A 20,010-nucleotide genomic window follows, 5' to 3' on the forward strand; every position below is an offset into this window, starting at 1 on the left:
ATATCTAGACGAGCCATTGGGAAGAGAGAGGAATCCTAAGCCCACCTCCATGCCCAAAACATGGAGGTTGTACAGAATAAATTGCCTCCTGTCTTGACAGCTACAGGGGAGGATTCTTCTCAGAGGAGAGCAAATAGTCTAATGGAAAGTTTTGTGACTTAATGAAAGATAAAATGTTTACAATAAAACAAACATTCTAAAATAGTGGTTATTGAACTTTTTTGAGTCAAGGAGACTGAGTATCTAATAAAAGTTATGGACCCTTTCCCTGAGAAAGATAAACACAAGAGTAGTCTTAAGGGCCACCTGTCCCCTCCTGAAATCTATATTGGGCCCTATATTAAGAGCCCCTGTTCTAAAAGATACCATGGAGAATGTAAGGACAGCAATCTGTAGCGGGGCGGGGAGGGGAGCAAGCTGTGTTTGAATAAGATAAACAGAGAAGATACACCCTGAAGAATGGTCATGAATTGCAGAAATTTCTGGCATGGTGACCTCAAATTAGTTTCAAATAGAACTCTATAAAGTTGCCGACACACAAGCTAAGGCCTTGGTATTGTTGGAGGTTTGCTGGTGCTAGGAAGAGCCTATGGGAACTCAGATGCCCTGTGAAAGTAGGCGACCAGCTAATTCTAGAGATTTGCCTCTAGAGGACCTGGACCTACAACTAGCACATGAGCCTCTGACACAGAGCATAGACTTACAAATAGTCTAACTAGCAATGCATTTCTTTTTTTAAAAGCCCAGTGTCTCTTTCATAATAAACTGGTTTGTTTGTTTTTGGAAACGAATAACTTTATTAAAATATGTAAAATGCCAAAATTTGAACAAGACAAAACAGAAAAGATGACTAAGCCAACAACCAATAAATGTAACTTTGATTCTACAACTGTGATACCAAAACATTGTCTTTATCATGTTCATTTCACAGTGATGAACTGAAACTGTGAATAAAGAGTGGACTGATCAACAGAAAGGAAAGGCAAAGACAGGCCCATTTTATTTATAAACAGAAGCAAAAATTAGAGTAGCTAACCAAACCCAGTGCTATATTAAAAAACACTGCATAAACTGTTTTTACCCAGTAATTCGATTGAAACCCTAGTAAGGACGTATGTTTAGGCTGATTTAGTCCCAGTTTTAGTTTTGAAAACGTCTTGCTCATTCTCTAGCCATCGACAGAAACAGCATTATTGTGAAGTCAAATGCAATAGTATTTATAGGATGTGTCCCACGAAACAGATGCCGATGTCAGTAGCGCAGACCGTGGTCCAGAAGGAAAACGGCCTGCAGCACACCCGGAAGATGCTGCACATTGGTGACCCAAGTGTGAAAAAGACCGCAGTCTCCCTGCTGAGGAATCTGTCTCGGAACCTTTCCCTGTGCAATGAAATTGGTGAGTCAGTAAGAATGGCTGCATGTAGTGTGACCGTGTTGGAAATACAAATGCAATAAAACATTGTCCTTATCGCATTCTTTTTACAACGATGGGCTGAAAATGTGAATAAAGAGCAAAATGTGATAACTAGACCTGACTTTTGTGCACCAAGGCATCAAGGGTAGGCTTTCTAACTGGGTCTCCACAAGGATTTTTCTTCATATCCAGCATCTCTGTTTGTTCATTTTAATTACTGCAGAAGATTCAGCATGGATGGTGTTAGAATAAATACAATGAAACATATTTGCTCCTTTTTATGAATGTCTGTATTGACAAGGATGATAACTATGTTACACTATCACATAACAATCTTTTATTTACTTGCTTAATACTTAGAAAAGTCTGATAACTGTGAATCAAGTAAAAAAACTATAAAATGACATAATGGGAAGATAATGTCAAAATTAAGTATGCTTCCTAATGCTCTATAAAGTAGTCATTTCACTAAAATTATAAACAAATTTTTGTGGGTTAATTTAATGGAGTGGATTATTCTAAAATTACACACATACACACACACACACACACACACACAGCATGAGAGATACTGAAGTCTGTGGTTATGTTTTAATAATGTCATTTCCAAAGGCAGGAGGCAGCCCAACACTGGACAGGTGGTTTCATGCCCATTATAAATATAACGAGCCTGGAAATTTTTCGGTGGATCTAAAAGAAACTTTGCCATCGGCACTTTCAGCATTATGGGAGTGTTCCCATTGTCTCCTGTGGGCTTTTGTGCTCCGCTTCAATTGGGTGTATAATCCTTTGACTTTTTTTCTTTTCCCAAATAAAACGTTGACTCCATCTTTAAAACTTGGCTGATGAAATAACTGCACTCTACACATTATGCATGTGCCTTCCAGGCAGAAGTGCTGCAGGTCTCGGCGCACGTCCTCTAACTGTGGGCAGATGAAGCGGTAGCTCCACAGTTTATGGAAGATGATTCCACTAATAAACCGCCCCGCATGTTAAGGGCAATAGTGAGATGAGGCTTCAGCAAGATAAATACAGTTTTTAAATTTTAAATTGGCTTTATGTCAAATGTATAATTTGAGTCAAAGGACCTGTCTTGGTTCAGAGTATTAATAGCCAGGAATAAATGAAATCACTTTGAAATGCATGTTTTGTGTTTCTCATGAGAGACTTCAAGGCCAGGTAAGACTTTCCATGTGTTGGCCCAGAATGCAATCATCACGTTATTTAGATTTAAAGAAATAAATGTAATAGACAACTTCGTGCGGTGACGGAGTAATAGGCCTCCTGCAGAGGACATGGACCTGCATCCTGCAGTGCCACCAAGGTCACCGTGACTGGTCATTTAACTGCTCCAAACAGGGAGAGATTAGTAATCGCTACCTAACAGTGTTTTCCCAGGATCAGGTAACAGTGTACAATATGTGCAAGCAACAGGAAGTATTTGGACACTTCTCTAGGATCTCAATTCACATTCATTCCTTGTTGCAGAATTTTCAAACATCCATGCCTTGGCTTGGGTTTTTAGCCATTACAGTAGGTCCTGGGTTACGTCGGAGATCCGTTCCTACAGTGCGACATAAGGTGATTTTCGCCGTTAAGTTGGAACCCACCTACATAAGCACCTATGTCACTCCCATGGAGCACATACACAGCAGTAATGAAGTGAAACTAAAAAAAATTTAAAAGAAAGATAACAACTCCTGACCTTTACTTGTGGCAAATAAATAATAAAAAACATAAAGCACATATGTACATACGTTGAAATGACAGAACTTTTTTTTTTTTCCATAAATAAATGAGAGATGGCGATGTAACCACGAAACGACGCACGTCGAGTCCGACGTAACCCAAGGACTGTCTGTACATAAAATCTCCCTCAACTATATGACATTAAGCTATAACCTTCCTATATCATGATAAGGCCTTTAATTTTAGATTTCACTATTAAAGATCCAATTTTAATTGTCCCAAAGTGAATGAATGAATGTATTTATGGAGGCCCACTGTGTGTGTGTGTGTGTGTGTGTGTGTGTGTGTGAGAGAGAGAGAGAGAGAGAGAACACAGGGTGGGGCAAAATAGGTTTACAGTTGTGAGTACACAAAAAAATTTATTCTTGTATTATAATAAGAGAGGAAGAGAAATACAGAGAGACCCTTTCTATATTGTAGTGTTACGCTTTGTCATGTAAACAGTTATATTTTCTAAGGAAAACAAACATGATACAAAGTGTTAAAGACTCTATCTTCTCTAATTCTCACTCCTTAGACATGACCCTACCTTTCCACCTTAAAATTGATCTACAGAAGTGGACTTGCTGGTGGTGGTGAGGGTGAAAGGTGGGGGTCACTCATCAGTGATTGTTCTCACTGTGGGCAGCCCCGGTCTCAGCAGCCACCACCGCACCTTACAGAGAGATTGAGCATTTTCTGTTGTGATTGTCACAGACTTACTTTTATGTTTTCAACCTAAATTCAGTGGAAGGAAATTTCATGTTCTCAAGGCCTTTAGTTCTGTGGTGTAACTTATTAAAAAGAGGAAACCTTCTCATAGTAACTCATCTGTGTTGAGAGCTTACTAGGCACAGGGTATTATGATGCAGTAACACATGTGAACTTATTTAGTCCCTCAAAACAACCCTGTGAAGTAAATACTATTATTACACACCCACTTTACAAATTAGGGAAAACCAAGCATAGAGAGGTTAAGTAGCTTACCCAGACCACACAGCCATTAAGTGGCAGAGACAGGATTGAAACTAAAGAGGTGTGGCCTCGGAGGATGAGATCTAAGCCCTTCACACTCTGCTGCGATGCTGAAACACAGTCAAAAAGGAAGTGTTCCGGCCTTTGAGTAGAAGGTATGCCTTTCCTGTCAGTGGGGCCCAGGTGTCATCAAAGGATGACATTGTTCAGTTCCTTTTATCGAAGGTCTCTGTTATAGGCATGGCAGTCGAAGATAGACATCCGCAAACGAATACTATGACTGCCGTCAAGGGACCCGGAGCCACATCTGGAATTCATGTAACTGATCACAATGTAGACTCATAGAGAGAGAAGTACAGTTCAAGGTGCCACATAAACTCAGATGAAAAATAATAAAATTAAGCAGAAGTATTTGTTTTAAACTACAATAAACACAACACTGTATTAAAGAGCTCTGAGGAGCTACAAAAGCAAGAGAAATATGTTCCATATCTTTTTTTTAAATAAATCTTTATTGTTGAAAGTATTACATATGACCTTTTTCCCCCCATTGCCTTCTCTCCCTTTGCCCCCCCAAGGCCTTCACCACCCTATTGTCTATGACTATGGGTTATGCATATATGCATATGCTTTTACTGGTTGATCTCTTCCTACCCTCCCCTTCCATATCTTTTAAGGAGAGTCCAATCTAGTTAGAGAAAAAGAGAAAGCATCTGTGAAAATAATTATTGCAAAAAATCAAGTACAAATTCATACTGTCCAAAATATATACCATAGGGCAAGTTATAATGAAATCATCAACCATTACTACTGCTCTTGTTTCTACAAAAGAAGCCAAACTAAAACCCTGCTACCAAGAACTTGCATAGTTAGTGAAAAATAAATTTAAAATAGTCTATCTTTTTAAAATGATAGTATTATTTGTGTATTAAAGAAACTTTGGGCAGATAATCTTTTTAAATATACTTAGGTCACCATCAATACTGTTATAGAAAAACAACTATTAATATTTTAATGTATTGCTTCTAAGATTTCTTATGTGTATTTTGTTTCCTAATGTTATAAAATTATGTATTCTTTATATAAATAAGTATAGATTTTTATATAGAATATTAATATAAGTATTTTCTTATTATTTGTGTGCTTCATAGATATATTTTACATAAAATTCTTTGCAGATGTATTATATTCTATTAGACTTATTATAATTTTTCATTTATACATAATGCTATAATAAAGATTTCTACATAAAGCTTTTTCTATTTTTAAAGTGATATCTTTAGTTTGAATTCCTAGAAGTGGAATTACTGAGTCAAACAAAGAATGTGAAAATTTTTAAATTTCTTGCTATTTCTATCAAATTCCTTTCTGAAAAGATTTCCAGTGTATTGAGCAAACAGCATCATCTTTTTAAAAATCCTTTCAAAACTCCAATATTAGAGAGGTTACATCTTTCCATATGCTGTATTTTCTCTTTAAAATGTTCTTTACCCAAAACTTACTGGGATCTTGAGATTAAAAAACAGTCTTTTTAAACAAGTGTTCTTTTTCTTTCATTTTGTAGCCAAAGAAACTCTACCTGATTTGGTTTCCATAATTCCTGACACAGTTCCAAGTACCGAGCTTCTCATTGAAACTACAGCCTCTGCCTGTTACACATTGAACAACTTAACCCAGAACAGTTACCAGAATGCCCGGGACCTTCTAAACACTGGGGGCCTGCAGAAAATTATGACTATCAGCGCAGGCGATACGTAAGTCTTTAGCATCTGCCCATCGGCTGTCTCCCCTTTCCCACCACCACTCCCGTGTGTAAATCTAGTTGTAAACATTGTCACTGTGGACCATGGGCAACATTCAGAGGTGGTCAAACTCCAGAGCTTCCAGCATTTTATTGACCTGATGAATTAATTTGTTTCCCAGAACGTCAGCTGTGATTTAAGAACAACAGAATGTAGGCAGAGTGGGAGGACTATGGGCAGGGAATGCCCTTCCTGAAATCTGTGGAGCCCATGTTGGCCCAGGTAGCTAAGAAGAAGTAGTGATAACACAAGTGGGAGGCAGCATAATACATTCTTCCTCTTCCAGTTTTCTTTGTCACATCTCTTCCACTTCTTGTTCCGTTTTGAGCAGAGAAGTCTAATGCATATACATCATCCCACATCCCCATTTCTATCTTTGAATTTTCCCCATTTAAAAATGAAGGAAGAGCCCTGGCCGGTGGCTCGGTTGGAACATACACCAAAAGGTTGTGAGTTCGATTCTCAGCCAAGGCACATACCTGGATTGTGGAGTCAATCCCCTGTTGGGGCAAGTATGGGAGGCCGCCAGTCAATGTTTCTCTCTCACAGCGATGTTTCTCTTTCCCTTTCTCTCTCTCTCTAAAAATTCAATAAAAACATATCCTCGGATAAGGATTTAAAATAACTATATATATAAAAGCCTAAGTGACCGTTACAACCGGACCACCGGTCAACCGGCTGGTCAATATGACGATGCAATGACCACCAGGGGGCAGACGCTCAGTGCAGGAGCTGCCCCCTGGTGGTCAGTGCGATCCCACAGCCAACTTCCTGCCACTGGCCAACCTCCCACAGTCCCTCCCCCTGGCTGGCTGGCTCCGATCGGCCCAATCAGGACTGGGCAAGACAGCCCCAATCGGCCCTGATTGCCAGCCAGGCCAAGGGACCTCACCTGTGCACAAATTCGTACACCGGGCCTCTAGTCCTATATAATAAAAGGCTAATATGCAAATCGACAGAACGGCAGAACAGCCGGTCGCTATGACGTGCACTGACTCAACGCAGGAGCTGCCCTCTGATGGTCAGTGCACTCCCACAGGGCTCACAGCAGGCGAGCGCAGCAGCGGTGGCAGGAGCCTCTCCCGCCTCTGTGGCAGCGCTAAGGATGTCTGACTGATGGCTTAGGCCCGCTCCCCATGGGCCTACAGTCAGGCATCCCCCAAGGACTCCTGGACTGTGAGAGGGCACAGGCTGGGCTGAGCAGATCCCCACCCCACCCCCCCTCCCCGCAAGTGCACGAATCTCGTGGACCAGGCCTCTAGTAATAAAATAAAAAGGAAGGAAGAGAATGAAAAACCTGGTATAATCAAATTATTACTATTACTTAATTTAGAGTGATAGGATCTAAAGGGGGCATGATGATTATTATCTTTTTCTCTTTATACAATTCTGAAATGTTTGACTTGTTAAAGACAACTTACTTTTGTAAATAACTAAAAAAGAGAGAAATGTTATAGCCCAGTTCTAATGAGTTGCAAAGCAAATGGACTTCCTCTGTAATGGACAAGCATGTGCTTGGCCACACAAGGGTGAGCAGAGGGGTCTGTGGCATCCTGGGTGATCGCCTGTGTCCTCTACCACAGCCCCACCCAGTATAAACCCCTTGTGCTTTGAGCCCCCCTCTGGCAAAGTTCATGGGAGGGCAGACCCCATTCAGAGTCAGAGCCACACGATTAAAAGGAGCACTGGTTAGAAGGTCAGTTCCTAAGAGCAGGGAATATTCACCTGTTCCCAGAGCCTGGCAAATAGCAGTTGGTCTGTCTTTGTGGGGGAAAAAGTGAATTATTGCTGCAAAACAGAAATGACTATTTGCAGTAGTCATCCAAACTTCTAAGCAAATTTCCAAAAGACTGCATGATTTTACTTATTTGAGTACTCAGACATAACAGGCACATTGGAGTACACACTCTTGTTGCTGGTGAAAGTGGGCTCTTTTGTAGTGTCTCAAGAAAGAAATTTCAAAGGGCTCATGCATGGAGAAGTTTAAATGTAGTGGTAAGATTTTTATTGGGGTGAAGGGAAATAATACACCCTCGGGGATGGAGGGGGTGGGCAGGCTCTAGCAGCAACTTCCTTGAAACTTCTGACAATCCTCCATGTTTTTTCCTGGTTCTCCATAACGGGCAAGGTGTCCCTCAAACCATCCAACCCACTTCCTGATTTCTCCTGGGCTCTCATTGGGCCCTGCCCTTAACCAATCCCTTTCCTGGACCTACCAGGGTTTCATGCCCCCTATCCAACCTGATTCTTTTCCCAGATTTTTCCAGGTTAGGTTCTGCCTCTTTATATCACCTTTTGACTTTTACTTCGCATGCTTCAAGTAGAAGCTCCTCCCCTGTACCATGTTGACGTCTAAGAATTCTGTTGCATCATCTGGTTTCTACTGTGCATGTGCTGAGCAGAGGAGTTTTCTCTCCTCCTCCGTCCCATAAACTGGTATCATCAGGCAGCACCCCCCTGGAAGATTTTCCTGGCTGCTTGGAGTGTTAAGTCTCCTCCACGATACCCTGGAGTGTGTACATGAATTTAATGCTATAGCCTCTAGTAAATCCAGCTTAATGGGATGCTGTAACTTCCTCGTGAAGCAGGCCCAATGTGTGATTCGTTTCCCAGTTTATTAAGCTTAATATTTGATTCAGCTCCCTCGTTTATTAAGCTCCATGTCTGAATCCCCTTTGGTCCCTCTCTTTATTAATAACTAGCTAACTACCTCTGCTTACCACCATCACTTTGGGGAACTTCTTGTAGCTTAGCAACATATGGAGGAGCTAATCTGTTATTTCTTTGTTGCCCCAAGTGTCCATTTGTGAGCCAGTCCTCACATGCCCTGTCTAAAAAAAGAAAAGAGAAAAAGTCAACAAGGAATTTCTACTGTCTGTGCCTGGTGCTCCTTGCTTGCTCAGGTGTTGTACAGCTGACCTGTAATTTATGGCATCAATTTAAATGAAGACATTAACTGAGGCAAGCTCAGGTTCCCAGAATTTGAGCTCATTCGGGAGTAGCAGAGAAATGACAGTGTGGTAACCCATGCTGCAGCAAGCTTCCGGGGAGTCTCAGCCTTCTTTAATCAGACATTTACAGGGAGTCAGTCTCTCAGTTCATAAGTTCTCTTCTTCTGAGGGGGCATGCATGACATTCTCTATTTCATATCCTCTGGTTTCATTCTAGGTTGAAATCCTTTCACATGGACTAGCCTGGGGACCAATTATCATTTATATCATTTTATCTTTGAATAAATGAGTTCCCAAGTGTCAACAGCCAACTTAAAAACAAATTTTATAAATATAACACCCTTGTGAAGGGGACGAAAAATACTTTTTTCTCTACCCTTCTAGTGCTATCGGGGGAATTGAGGTATTGGGGTTGGAGTCCTTATGATATCTCAAGGAAAAGAATTTTTTGAGACTCACATGAGAGGATGAGTGATTTTTATTTGCGTTGAATTACATCCCTTGGTTTCCAAAGTCCCATTTCCCTTAATCCAGTTCTTGAAGGAGTGCAGCTGGGGCTTCAGTAGAGCTAAAAGCAAAGTCAGTGTCCACAGTTTCCATTCCACATTGCAGCCGGGTCCAGTTCAGCAGCAGGTTAGTTATATAGTCCATTGGTCCATTGTGTGTAGGGGTGGTCATGTGGGTGAATGCAGGAAGCAGGAGTGTGAGAGCCCCAAAACTGGGACTTAATCAAGAGCACAGCACGCTAAGAGCATAAGAGGAACCAAGAAAAAACAAGAGAGCTAACTCTTTTGTTTAGGGGATTAATTGTTCCTGTGCTTGCAGTGGCCACGCCCATTCTGGCCAGTGACCTTTTCCCAGGTGTGACTGACAAACAAGTACCTTTCCAATGTCACCCAAACTTTACTGGTCATGTCTCTCTCGCCCCCTGTTCAGTGCCTTCCTCCAGCAATCTGTAGGGAATAGACTGGCGGCTCCCTGGGGAGTGTAAAGCTTTAACTTCCTGGTGAAACTGCCTAAATGACATGTCTATAATATTTGGCCTTCCCTTTGCTCCTTTCCTGTCACTAATAACTAGGTTAATTACAACAGTATCACTGGGTTCTTGGCTGAGACACCCCTGCAATAAAAAAGACAGATTAACAAAAGAAAAATAAAGGAAGTTTGATAACATGTAGACCTTCTGTATCCTTGGGAGAGACCCAGGAAAACTGAGTAACTCCTAGAAATGGCCCAAGCCTCTAACAAAAGATGCTGGGGAAGAGGGGAGGCCAGTTTAAGGGGATTCCCAGGAAAAGCACAGTAAACAAGGGTTGTTAGGCAGATTTAACTCCTTGCCTTCTCCATTGATCAAACTTTCTAAAGATTTAGTCATCCCTCACTTTCTGGTACAGAAACTCCTTACAAATGGAGATTTTCCTTATAAATGTCTCTTTCAAGGGTAACTTCCACTCAGTTTTCAGAGCTTTCCCTATGTCTGCTGTTTCTTAAACATAATCAGCTAAAATAATCCCATGCCAGAGAGGCATATTTTGGGGTGGTGTATTCTGTTCCCCTTCACTTGCTGTTGAACTTTTTCCAATTTTAAATATTAGGGACCCATAGCTTTCATGGATTAATTAGTATCTCAGTTATAAACAAGCTAGTCTGAGAAATCCATGAGGTAACTAAAAAATTATTTAGGGTGCCAATCTGCCTTACCCTCTCTGCTCGGTTGGTGTGGAAGAGAAAGGCTTTTAGCTGAAGAATGAGCCCAGCATGCACTTCTCCATACAGCTTTGCATTCTCTATTCTCAGTTGCATGTTTACAAACTCCTATGATAGGAAAGATAAAAGATATGTTTCTTTGTTAAAAGAAAGTTCAGGTGGTAGACGAGAAAAAGATCAAAAAAAGCATTTTCTCCTCAGCCAGAAACAGGAAATTTAGGACAAATTTAAAAGCAGAACATCAAAAACTAAATACAATGTCAAATTCAGTGGTAACTTGGATTTAAAACAGGAACACATTTGACATTTGCTCTGCACAAGAACAAAGACATTTTGAACCTATTTTAACAAATGTTCCAACAAGAATTTATTTTATTAACTTGAAAAAATTATTCCTACCTATAGAGTCAGTCTAAGAGAAGGATATATATTTTTCAGTCACACTTTCCTGATAAAAATACATGCACACACATTATAAGCAAACATATATATTTGTTCTATAAATGGCAGTATAAATATATAAATATAAATTGTATTCTATAAATAAATTTAAGGATTTGTAACATAGTCCTTATAAATATCAGAAATTTGCTCTATAAACTATTTGTTAGCACTGTTAGTGGTTTTATAAGATTTTTTTCGCCTGGCTGGAGTGGCACAGTGGTTGAGTGTTGATCTATGAACCAGGAGGTCACAGTTTGATTCCCAGTTTGGGCACAAGCCCAGGTTGTGGGCTCGATCCCCAGTAGGGGACGTGCAGGAGGCAGCCAATCAATGATGTTGCTCTCTCTCATCAATGTTTCTATCTCTATCTCTCTTTCCTCCTCTCCCTGAAAAAATCAATAAAAACATATTTAAAAGATTTTTTCAAAATAATTTATAGCCTGGCCAGCGTGACTCAGTGGTTAAGCATCGACCTTTGAACCAGGAGCTCACGGTTTGATTCCTGGTTAGGGTACATGCCCAGGTTGTGGGCAAGATCCTCAGTGGGGGATGTGCAGGATGCAGGCGATCAATGATTCTCTCTCATCATTGATGTTTCTATCTCTTTCTCCCTCTCTGAAATCAATAAAAATATATTTAAAAAATAATGAGACTCTAAAAAGTGGTCCCTGGCCTGAAGCTTACCATTTGATTCTCTTGTCATTGTGAGTAGCCTGACTTAATGGATGGCTACTGAGCAACAGCAGTTAAAGAAGATTTACAGACTGTCCAACGGCCACCTCCAGGAGCCTCAGACACATTCTCACTGATCTCGGAATGTCCTTTTCTTCTTTCAGCTCTGCCTCCAACAAGGCAAGCAAAGCTGCTTCTGTTCTCTTATATGCCCTGTGGACACACACGGAGCTCCACAATGCCTACAAGAAGGTAAGAGCGCTCCAAAGGCATGTGTCCTAGTTAGCAGAGCCAGATCCTAATGGCCCACTTGTCTGACCCTGGTGGGAAATCACTAAGAACTGCAGTTTTGTGTGTGCAAATGTTGTTATTGATCATATTTTTCATTTGCTTATTCCAAAGGCTCAGTTTAAGAAGACAGATTTTGTCAACAGCCGGACTACCAAAGCCTACCACTCCCTTAAAGACTGAGGAAAGTGAAAAAGTGCTCTCAGAAATACCAACCTTTCTCGGCCACAAAAAAAACCCCAAAGGAAAACACCTATTTTTCTACTTCCCAGTCCAAGAAACCTCAGAAATAAAGCATGCCTTGTTTTTATCCTTTTGTATTTCCATGGTCCCCCGAATCCAGAAGACAAATAATCAGAATATGATTTTATTAGTCTTCCAGAAGATTTTCACAAGTTTGCCACCAGAAGATACTGGCAGCAGGCTCTATTTACCCTCCACAGATAGTGGTCTTTGGGATTAGGGCTTATGGCTCATGCCCTCCTGGAACCGAAATGTGAATTCATGTGGAATGGACGCTGACAGAATAAATAAGGAAAGAATCTGTTGTAGTATTACTAGGATTTTAAAAGTTTTATCTACATTTCCATGTTTTGTCACTTATATGCACATTGCTTCACCAGAGAGCCATGCATATATTGTCTGCAGTGTTGAAACAGAATGGAAAGGACAAATATTTGCTAAGTTATCCAGGAGAAAATTTAATGGCAAAACTGTTTTCTGTTTTTTTTGTGTTTTTTTATGACTTTGTGTTTGTTCTTATCCTCTTGAATTTTTTCTCTTTTTAAATGAACTTAAGAAGTTTAAATCATGGAGCATGCATGTCTATAAGAAAAAAGAATTGAAAGGTAGTGATCAAGCAGATTTAAAATCTTTTCTACAGAAAAAGGAACTTTGGCTATGAAATTCAGTGTTTCCTCTAACCACTGAGTAAATGAGATTTTTGCTTAAGGAAATACTTTCCCTATAACAACAGCATTAAATGCAAATCTCTTCTGAACAGTAGCACTCAATGTAATCTATTTCTTGGACTTTCTCAGCCTCTGCAGTGGGCTGGTGGAAAAATGGACTCTATATTTAGCTACAAAAGGAACCAAGGTCCCTCAAACGGCAGGGCCAGCCCAGGGCTCTGAAAACACAGTTCATTTAAATGTTAGTTGTTATCAACCAGCCCAAGTTTGCCCAACATTTAAAAAGGAGCACAGAGCCACCAAGTCTCATAATCTTCCTCAAGCCATTATTTTAAGTAAAGGAAACTCTAGAGAAGAAAAATAAAGACATTATATTGAGGATAAAGGGGTCTGGGCCACCCAGAAGTGATATGAGAAGTACTCATTTGTAAAAGTTGACAACATCGTCTATTAGGGCGAATCTGTATTAAGTGTTATTTTAACTGGACTCTGGTTTATGCCATTCATAAAGAAGTAATCTTCTCGACTACAATTCTGTTTTGTTATGTTTTTTAAAAGAAATCTGACAATGTTTGTTATAAGAAATAAGAAGTAAAAAATTCATCTCCTTTTGTCCAGAAAAGCGTAATAGAAAATAAATCCCTATTTTCTATTTGAATGTGTACATAAGTCTTTATTATATTTAGAACTTGAAATTTTTTCCATTTTAACAGCTCAATGGAGAAGATTGAAGTTACCTAGTTTAACCTGAAATTATTTAGATACCCATTTTTAAAATACTGAAGATAGAAATTCTCTTTTTCCAGAGATTTGACAATAGGCATTTGGAGTATCTTTATTTCTCCAGGTAACTGATTTCTGTTCAAGAAGTTTCCGTATTTTTTAAGGCACTAATGGAGCCTTTAGTAAAGTTCACCACAAAGTTAGGCAAAAATAATGTTGCCTGCATTAGATTCTGGGCATCTAATTTATGTATCTTAATATATGTGATATGATTGATGTGACATTTGAGGATTTGACCTGATAAACTTTAATCTAATGACTAAGAGTTTAATACCTCGTAATTGCTTTGTAATCCTTCCCTAACTAAAGTCCTTAATCCTTTAACAAGTAACTCTTCCTATAAGAAAGATAAGACTAGCTAGTGACTAAAACATGTTAAAATGGAGAGACATACAAGTACGTTAGCTATTGTTAAATTTTAGTTAATGGAGTGAGTCTGTGACCACGAAAAATAGACTGTGTTTGATCCCTGTGTTTTGCTTTGTCACTCTATTTACAAAAACTTCATGCTTTGTATCTGTGAACATTTCTGAGGGAAGTCATTATTTGATTGATTATCAGTTTTGATCACTGGTTCACACACAAAGCTCTTTTATTTCCCACATACCCAGACTGTGCCTATGTCATCAAAGGAACTGACCAGCTGAGCGGGGCCTTTGCATTTATTCATGTTAAGAGTTCCAAAGGGCTGTGCCTTGTCAGGAATTCTGTGTGGTCTTCAGGAATATGGGATATTCCTGCCATTTCTATAACTGGAAACATTTGTTTATACCCATGGGAATAACTAAAGGATTATCTGACAAAATAGGAGATTAACATGTCAAGTGGGAAAATAAACAGCATGAGTAGATAAACCACTTTAAAATCAATATAATCACCCTCTGAAGAAGCAATTTCCTATAAGAAAAGGGAAATGGGAAATATTTGTATCTACACTAATAAAAGAGAAACATGGTAATTAGAGTACGACCGCTACCCTTCCCATTGGCTAATCAGCATATCCTTATGCAAATTAACTGTCAGCCAAGATGGCGGCCGGCAGCCAGGCAGCTGGAAGCAAACGTGAGGCTTGCTTGCTCCAGTGATTGCAGACTCCAACGTTCCCTGCCTGACTTGCCAGCCTCTGAGCTGGCAGTTTGAAACATTCTAACAAATATAGGCCGGGATCTCAGAGCTGGAGTTATACATTGTTTCAATTATAGAACCGAAACAAACCAGATACCTGTTCTCAGAGGTAGAGCCAGATCTAAAGCTGGCCCAGAATAAAATAAAAAAAAGGAGCGGTTGGGAGCTTCAATCAACAACCGCCAGCCTGAAAGCAGCCCTTAGCCCCTCACCCAGACTGGCCGGGCACCCCAGTGGGGACCCCCACCCTGATCCAGGACACCCTTCAGGGCAAACCAGCCGGCCCCCAGGCCTCTATCCTATATAGTAAAAGGGTAATATGCCTCCCAGCACCGGGATCAGCAGAGCCGCGAGGCCTCCTGGCACCGGATCAGCGTGACAGGGGGCAGCGCCCAAACCCCCTGATCACCCTGTTGCTCTGTGTGTGACAGGGTGCGGCGTCCCAACCCCCTGATCGGCCCTGCTCTGTGGGTGATAGAGGGCGGCGCCCCAATCCCCCCTCCCCCACGGGCCCTGCTCTGTGTGTGACGGGGTAGAGCCATAACCTCCCCATCGGCCCTGCCCTGAGTGTGACAGTGGCAGCGCCCCAACCCCCTGATCGGCCCTGCTCTGTGGGTGATAGAGGGCGGTGCCCTAACTCCCCTATCAGCCCTACTCTGTGCGTGACAGGGGGGAGCTCCCCAACCCCCTGATGGGCCCTGTTCTGTGTGTGACACAGGGGAGTTCCTCAACCCCCTGATTGGCCCTGCTCTGTGCATGACAGGGGGGAGCTCCCCAACCCCCTGATTGGCCCTGCTCTGTGCGTGACAGGGTACGGAGCCCCAACCCCCCTGATGGTCCCGCTCTGTGCGTGACAGGGGGCAGCACCCCAACCCCCTGATTGGCCCTGCTCTGTGCGTGACGGGGGGCAGCGCCCCAAACCCCTGATCGGCCCTGCTCTGTGCGTGACAGGGGGTGGCGCCGCAACCTCCCCATCGACCCTGCCTTGAGTGTGATAGGGGGCGGTGCCCCAACCCCCCAATCAGCCATACCCTGAGCGTGACTGAGGGTGGCATCGCAACCTCCCAATCCGCCCTGCTCTGTGCATGACGGGGCGGCGCCCCAACTCCCCAATCGGCCCTGCTCTGAGCCTGACCAGGGGCTGCACCTAGGGATTGGGCCTGCCCTCTGCCACCCAGGAGCAGGCCTAAGCCAGCAGGTCGTTATCTCCCGAGGGGTGCCAGACTGTGAGAGGGCACAGGCCGGGCTGAGGGTCCCCCCCTTCCCCCCCCCCCCCAGGGCACAAATTTTTGTGCACTGGGCCTCTAGTTTATATATATTATAGTTATAAATGTAATTTCCTTTAAAAAACATGTGTGATGAACTTACTGAATTGGAATGATGATGACTTCAGTATATGTGTACTTTAAGCAAAACTGAAGAAGCCTCAGTCACAGAATCTGAGGATTAAGAGGGAATTTAGAGGGCATCTGGTCATGTCCTCCTTAAAGTATCTTCTTGCATCAGAAAAGACTCAGTTCTTATTGAAGTGACAGAGAAGAAAAATATGCCAGCGCTCATTCAACTAATGCCCAACATGATCCTGTAACTAGCCCAACTTAAGACTCACTAGCTGTTGCATTAAAGTGTTTGTTGTGTGACTCAGTGGATGAGCATCGACCCATGAACCAGGAGGTCGTGGTTTGATTCCCAGTCAGGACACAAGCTCAGGTTGCAGGCTTGATCCCCAGTAGAAGGCATGCAGGAGGCAGCTGATCGATGATTCTCTTCATCATTGATGTTCCTCTCTCTCTCCCTTCCTCTCTGAAATCAATAAAAATATATTTTAAAAAGTTTGTTTCCTTTTTTATCTATACTTACTAGAGGCCCAGTGCATGAAAATTTGTGCACTTAAAGGGGGGAGGGGGCGGTCCCTTAGCCTGGCCTGACCCCTCTCGCAGACCAGGAGCCCTCGGGGGTTGTCAGACTGATGACTCCCCTTCAGGGAGCAGGCCTAAGCCACAGTCTGGCCTCCCTCTGCAGGAGGCGACCCACGGGCTGATCGGGGGATAGCGCTAGCCAGCGAGTGGCTGGCCCCACCCCCCATCACCCCACCACCACCACCATCCCACCCCCGATCGCCATCGCCTCCCTCTGCCTGCTGGCACCTGCCTTGGCTGGCCTGGTGCTGCCCGCTTGCCGGCCTCACCCTGGGGCCAACCAGTAGTTCTGCTGTTCGGTCTACTTGCATATTAGGCTTTTATTATATAGGATTCCTTCCCACAACAAACACTTTATTTTTTTTTAAATTGATTCCAGAGAGAGGGAGGGAGAGGAAGATAGAAACATCAGTGATGAGAGAGAATCATTGATTGGCTGCCTCCTGCGTGCCCGCTACTGGAGATCAAGCCTGCAACCCTGACATGTGCCCTGACCAGAATCGAACAGTGATTTCCTGGTTCATAGGTCGACACTCAACCACTGAGCCACACCAGATGGCCGGGAACAAACTTTTCAAAGTAAAATTCTTTTTACTAGTAGGTCTAACATTTTAGTATATACTGGTACTGACCATTTAATCTCTTATGCAATTAAATGTAACCTTTTAAGGACTATAAGAAAAAAAAAACTCTCTTTTTTGTGATTTATTCAAGAAAGAGCACTCAAAATGCCACACATTGGCATAAGAGCTGTTTAAAATAGCAGAAGGGAAAGCATTCTGAAGGCCATAGTTTGGGAAACACAGTTAAAGAATCTGCAATATTTAGCTGGAGAGTGGTGCTATGTTATTCTGACAGAGGAGAATTGTGAGACTAACTCAGCAATAGTATACATATTGAGTATGCCCTACAGCAGTGATGGTGAACCTTTAGAGCTTGGCGTGTCAACATTTTGAAAAACCCTAACTTAGGTCTGGTGCCGTGTCACATATAGAAATTTTTTGATATTTGCAACCATAGTAAAACAAAGACATATTTTTGATATTCACTTTATATATTTAAATGCCATTTAACAAAGAAAAATCAACCAAAAAAAATGAGTTCGCATGTCATAGGTTCGCCATCACTGCCCTACAGCATCCTCTGAAGTGTGTATATATTTTTTCTTTTTCTTTTATGTTTATATGTGAAAATAACCTGAAACAGAGAGAGGTTAAGTCACATTCCAAAGTCACATAGCTGGAAAGTGCAGAGGGGCTCTATGAACAGGGCTAGGGGTGACCAGGGCTCCTGTGGGAACCAATAATGACAGACTCATGTCTCCGTGCTGGGGAAATGTGGGGGCTCTGTCTTGTCTCTCTTTGGAGAGTTCAGAGGACAGAATGTTGATTTATTGGGGACTGATTCTAAAACCAGTTAACCTGAGCTCAACTTGTGAGTTCTCCACTGCCTTCTCCACTTACTCTCTCTGAGCCTCAGCTTTCCTTACCTATTACATGTGAATAAAAGTAATAGTTACCTCATGGGGTTGTTTTGAGGATTAAATGTTTTCATAATTATAAAGCACTTAAAACAGTACCTGATACTATGTCCTCAGTAAATGTTAACTAAATTTTGTGGTGTTTCTGGTTTGGGGGGTCTTTGCTTTTATTTTTTAGTCCATCTCTTTTGAATTTCTTTTTTCAGTTAGTTCAAAGTCCCAACCTTTCCATCATCTACCCATTTTACACACACACACACACACACACACACACACACACCTTAGAAGGCCAGGCAGAAATGAGGAAAGCAAATATGGCTCAGAAAAGTGATTCTGAATGTTGATTCCTCAGAACACAAATTCTTTAGGGGTATTTATGAATGTTAATGTGAAAAGAAATACCACATACTTCAGTAAGTTGAGAAGGGCCAAGTTACACAAAGATCAAAAGACCTAGATTAATCAGGTGAGTGGACTAGAAAACTGTGGCACATCTACACAATGGAATACTACGCTGCTGTGAAAAAGAAGGAATTCTTACCATTCTCAAAATCATGGATGGAACTGGAGAGCATTATGCTAAGTGAAATAAGCCAGTCAGAGAAAGTTAAGTATCACATGATCTCACTCATTTGTGGACTATAATGAACAACGTAAACTGATAATGAGAAACAGAACCAGAGTCATAGAAGCATCGAACAGACTGTCCAACCTATGAGGGAAGGTGGGGGGTGGGGGGGTGAGGGGATAAGTGATCAACCAAAGGACTTGTATGCATGCATATGGACACAGGCGGGGGTTGGGGGGTTGAGGGCTTGTGCTGGGGGTTGGGGCTGGCTGGGGAGAGGTCAATGGGGGAAAAAGGAGACTTATGTAATACATTAAACAATAAAGAACTTAATTTTTTAAAAAAGCTAGAGAGAGAGAGAGAGACCTGGATTATAAATCTTGATTATAAGACATCTCAGAATTCCTAACATGCCATGTGCACTGTGAAATCTCAAGGAAGAGATAGAGTGGTGTGCTGCATGTCACAAACCTTTTGTTTGAATCAATAGTCTTTTTTTCTTAGATGACTCTTGAAGAAGCTGTGCTTCTGTAGTAAACACTTTGACCCAACAGTGATCAGAACCATAAACAAGAGGACAGAATCTATGTATGTGGTTCACAGTACTCCAGTTCATCTGAAGATAGCCTGGAGTTAGTCATGCACAGTCTTTTAGGAAAATCAGTGATTTCAGTAGATTGAGGTCTATTTCCTGAATATGTTTTCATTCCCACCTGGAGTGCTCCTAATCTGCAGACAGGATGCTGCCTCCTAGTCATTAGCCCAGAGAAGCAGGTGGAAGCATAACAGACATCCCGACATCTGGCTGATCAGACCCCCTCATAAATCTCACATCAAGAAGCAGTTCAGTCCCTAAGAAAACAGATTTTCACCTGGACACCGCTAACACACCATACACCTGGCAATGAATGGAAAACAAGTCCAAAATGTTGCAGATTTTCTTTCAACACTAATAGGATGTTCTTCCCAAGAACAACTAATCCTTTGGGTGTTTGTTTTAGACAAAGAGTGTTTCCGTTTTTAATTCTTTCGGCATACCTGTGTTGGTAATTCATTGCTGGAGCAGAGGACCAGTGAGAGGCACGTTTCTGAGAAACTGCTCGAGGACCTCAGTGAAACTGGCTTTATGATGCACAGTGTCACGATGTACAGTCTGCTTTGCTTCACCTGGGAATGAAAAGTCACCAACTGTATGGAGAGGGTCAGGGAGCTCTGGGCACATAGGGATCTGCTGGAATGTGTC

General features: G+C 41.9%; 1 protein-coding gene across 1 annotated transcript in view; it reads left to right on the top strand.

The window, feature by feature from the left end:
* The window catches only part of PKP2 (plakophilin 2), an 83,292-nt gene extending 69,742 nt beyond the window's left edge, over positions 1–13,550 (top strand). The window contains exons 10-13 of the mRNA XM_070410453.1: positions 1,243–1,396; positions 5,682–5,871; positions 11,858–11,945; positions 12,096–13,550. Of these exons, the coding sequence (XP_070266554.1) occupies positions 1,243–1,396; positions 5,682–5,871; positions 11,858–11,945; positions 12,096–12,164 (501 nt within the window). The 3' untranslated portion in view covers positions 12,165–13,550. The remainder of the gene's footprint in view (positions 1–1,242; positions 1,397–5,681; positions 5,872–11,857; positions 11,946–12,095) is intronic.
* The last annotated feature ends 6,460 nt before the right edge of the window (positions 13,551–20,010 follow it).

This window comes from Myotis yumanensis, unplaced genomic scaffold (genome assembly GCF_028538775.1).
Source record: "Myotis yumanensis isolate MYYU_CA2020_CCGP unplaced genomic scaffold, mMyoYum1.0.hap1 SCAF_3, whole genome shotgun sequence".
NCBI classification, from domain to species: domain Eukaryota; kingdom Metazoa; phylum Chordata; class Mammalia; order Chiroptera; family Vespertilionidae; genus Myotis; species Myotis yumanensis.